At 41.1% G+C, this 2,765-nt stretch overlaps 1 gene segment (V, D, J or C); it reads left to right on the top strand.

Moving 5' to 3' along the window:
* Positions 1–2: 2 nt before the first annotated feature.
* LOC107834966 (immunoglobulin iota chain-like) lies at positions 3–2,442 on the top strand (the record flags this gene model as incomplete). The annotated part of the segment is given in 2 exon segments: positions 3–283; positions 2,397–2,442. Coding segments are annotated over 2 exon segments (327 nt in total), but the record flags the coding sequence as incomplete, so codon positions are not given.
* Positions 2,443–2,765: the final 323 nt, after the last annotated feature.

Raw genomic sequence — 2,765 nt, 5'->3', positions numbered from 1 at the left:
CATATCTGTTCTGGTACAGACACGAAGAAAACAGTTTCCCAAAGTACATGCTGAAACGATTCTCATCAACACGAGATAATGCTGCAGATTTCAGCAAAGACAGATTTGATGCTGACCTGAACACTGACAAGAAATCAGTCAACCTGACGATCCAGGATCTCCGTCCGTCAGACTCTGCTGTGTACTACTGCGCTCTGCAGCCCACAGTGACAGGAAACACCAGAACCCTGTACAAAAACCTGCAGTACTCCACAGCAGCCACTAGAGGGCCTCATGAACCAGGGTGCAGATCCATAAGTTATAGCTTCTTAAAAAACTTTTAAACTCCTTTAGAAAAACCTGCTGGTCAAAAAAAGCAAAAGTAGAATTTTCAGTTCTAAATGTGCTGAACTCTGAATATGCATTTCACCATAAATGAACTTTGTCCCAAGTATGAACAGTTATGAACACAAAATAAGCATCAGGGATGTACCTTTGAAACCTGTGTTTATTCGAATGTTTACCTATTCTGGTATAAGCAAGAATAGGTAAACATTCTTGCTTACCTAGTAAGAATGTTTGCTAGGTAAATAATAGATATAAAATATCTATTATTATTTATTAATAATAGATAATAAATAATCTATTATTTTGATGTTTAGATGTTGCTAAACATCTAAATAATAGATGTTTAGCGAAACATCTATTATTTAGATGTTTTGCTAAATAATAGTTTATTCTAGTTCAGAACAAAAATACAGTGATTTAATTTCCTTACCACTAAATCAAACATCCAACTTGCTCAGCTTTGGGGAAATGGAGGTCCAACGACAGGCTGACCTGTTTAGATTTCTATACTCCATGTAGTTTAAAAGATATTGAAAGATTTAAGCCAGGGGTGTCCAAACAACGGCCCGCGGGCCAACTGCGGCCCTCGGTCCAGTTTTTATTGGCCCGCAGCAAATTCTGAAAACATAACTGAATATGGCCCGCACAAGAAGCTTGAGCTCAGCTCTGCTGCACTTCTCAGTTTCAACACTAGATGGAGCCAGCCACAGAAACGAAATTAAGAGAAGAAAAACCATTACTGAGTTACCAGAAATGGCAGCACCAAAGAAACACAAAATAGCAAGTGAGTGTAGGAGATTTCAAACACGGTGGGAAAATTAGTATTTTTTCAAAGAAATCAACGGAAAGTGTGTCTGATTTGCAATGAAGATGTTGCTGTGATGAAAGAGTATAATGTCCGTCGGCATTATGAGACCAAACATCAGAGCTACACATCGTACACTGGTGTCNTTAGACCAGTACCAACCTAACAAGATCCTCAGTAATCCACAATTCAGCGCCATAATGTGAGAAGCTATCATGAAATGAGTCTTTATTGTCGTCCAACTTTACTCGTATTTAAAACCCAAATCTAAAACTCAGAGCCCTGATACTCCATCATAACAGTAAAAGGCCAGGAAAGAGACGAAACCTGTTAATGCTAAATGTTATTCACTTTTCATCTGACAAGCTGATCTATTAGCAATATTACTGCAATTTTTCCACAATAAATGTTAAAAATTACATACCTTGTGAAAAACTAAACTGAAGAAGCTGATAAGTAACCAGTACTTATAGTTGTGGAAGGTTTTATTATATCAAGTCTAAAAATGCTCATCCTTAAATGTTTGGTGATTCATTCAATAAACTGATTGAATGAATCTAAGCCTCAAAATTATTTTGAGGCTTAGAACAATAAAACAGCGGTTTTGATAATAAGCCAGTGGTTTGTACGATAAATTATTAAATATGAAAAGATTCTGGGGCGGGAAAGGGAATGGGGGGGGAACTATGATCCCTGGGGGTCATGACAGAAAACACTGAGCTGGAGCAACCAGACATTTCCTGTTTCTCTGGTTACGGTTCTGACTGAACACTGTAAAAAATTCTAATATATTAACGTCTTTTCATCCTGAAGAAAATCAGATCCTGGTTCATGTCGAAAATCTGGATGGAAGGAGAAAAACCTCAGAAACACTGACCAGAACCGGACCAGAACCGGACCAGAACAGAACCTGGACCACAACCAGAACCAGAACCACACCAGAACCGAACCAGAACAGAACCTGGACCAGAACCAGAACCACACCGGAACCGGACTAGAACTGGACCAGAACCATACAAGAACCAGATCAGAACCAGACCAGAACCGGACCAGAACCACACCAGAACCACACCAGAACCGGACCAGAACCGAACCAGAACAGAACCTGGACCAGAACTGGACCAGAACTGGAACATGTTGGCTGGTTTGTGGGCTCGGCAGTTTGGATCATAATTTGGTGAAACTTCAGAAACTCGCCTGTATTGTGAACAATGACTCAGCCCGGTGGTGGCAGTAGCATGATGTGGGACTGTTATCATTTCAGCCCCTCAGTCGCTGGAGCATTTCTGACCATCCTCATCCCAGTATGACCACAGTGGTCATACTGGTGGATATTTCACACCAAGTCATCTGATCTCAAACTGGTTTCTAAACTGGGAGGATCATCAATAAACTGGATCTTAGACCATCAGAGCCACTGACACCTCACCATCATCACCATCATCATCCTCAGTGTCTCCAGTGAAGCGGGCGCTGTACCGGTCCGTCATGGTGAAGGGAGAGCTGAGATAAAAAAGCAAAGCTCTCGATTTACCGGTCGATCTACGTTCCTACCCTCATCTATGGCCATGAGCTTTGGGTCACGGCAGAAAGAACGAGGTCATGGATATAAGTGGCCGAAATGGGTTTCCTC

This window comes from Poecilia formosa, unplaced genomic scaffold (assembly GCF_000485575.1).
Source record: "Poecilia formosa unplaced genomic scaffold, Poecilia_formosa-5.1.2 Scaffold871, whole genome shotgun sequence".
In the NCBI taxonomy this organism is placed as follows: Eukaryota; Metazoa; Chordata; class Actinopteri; order Cyprinodontiformes; family Poeciliidae; genus Poecilia; species Poecilia formosa.
The sequence above is the reverse complement of the archived record's forward strand: the minus strand, read 5'-3'. Positions and strand labels throughout refer to the sequence as shown.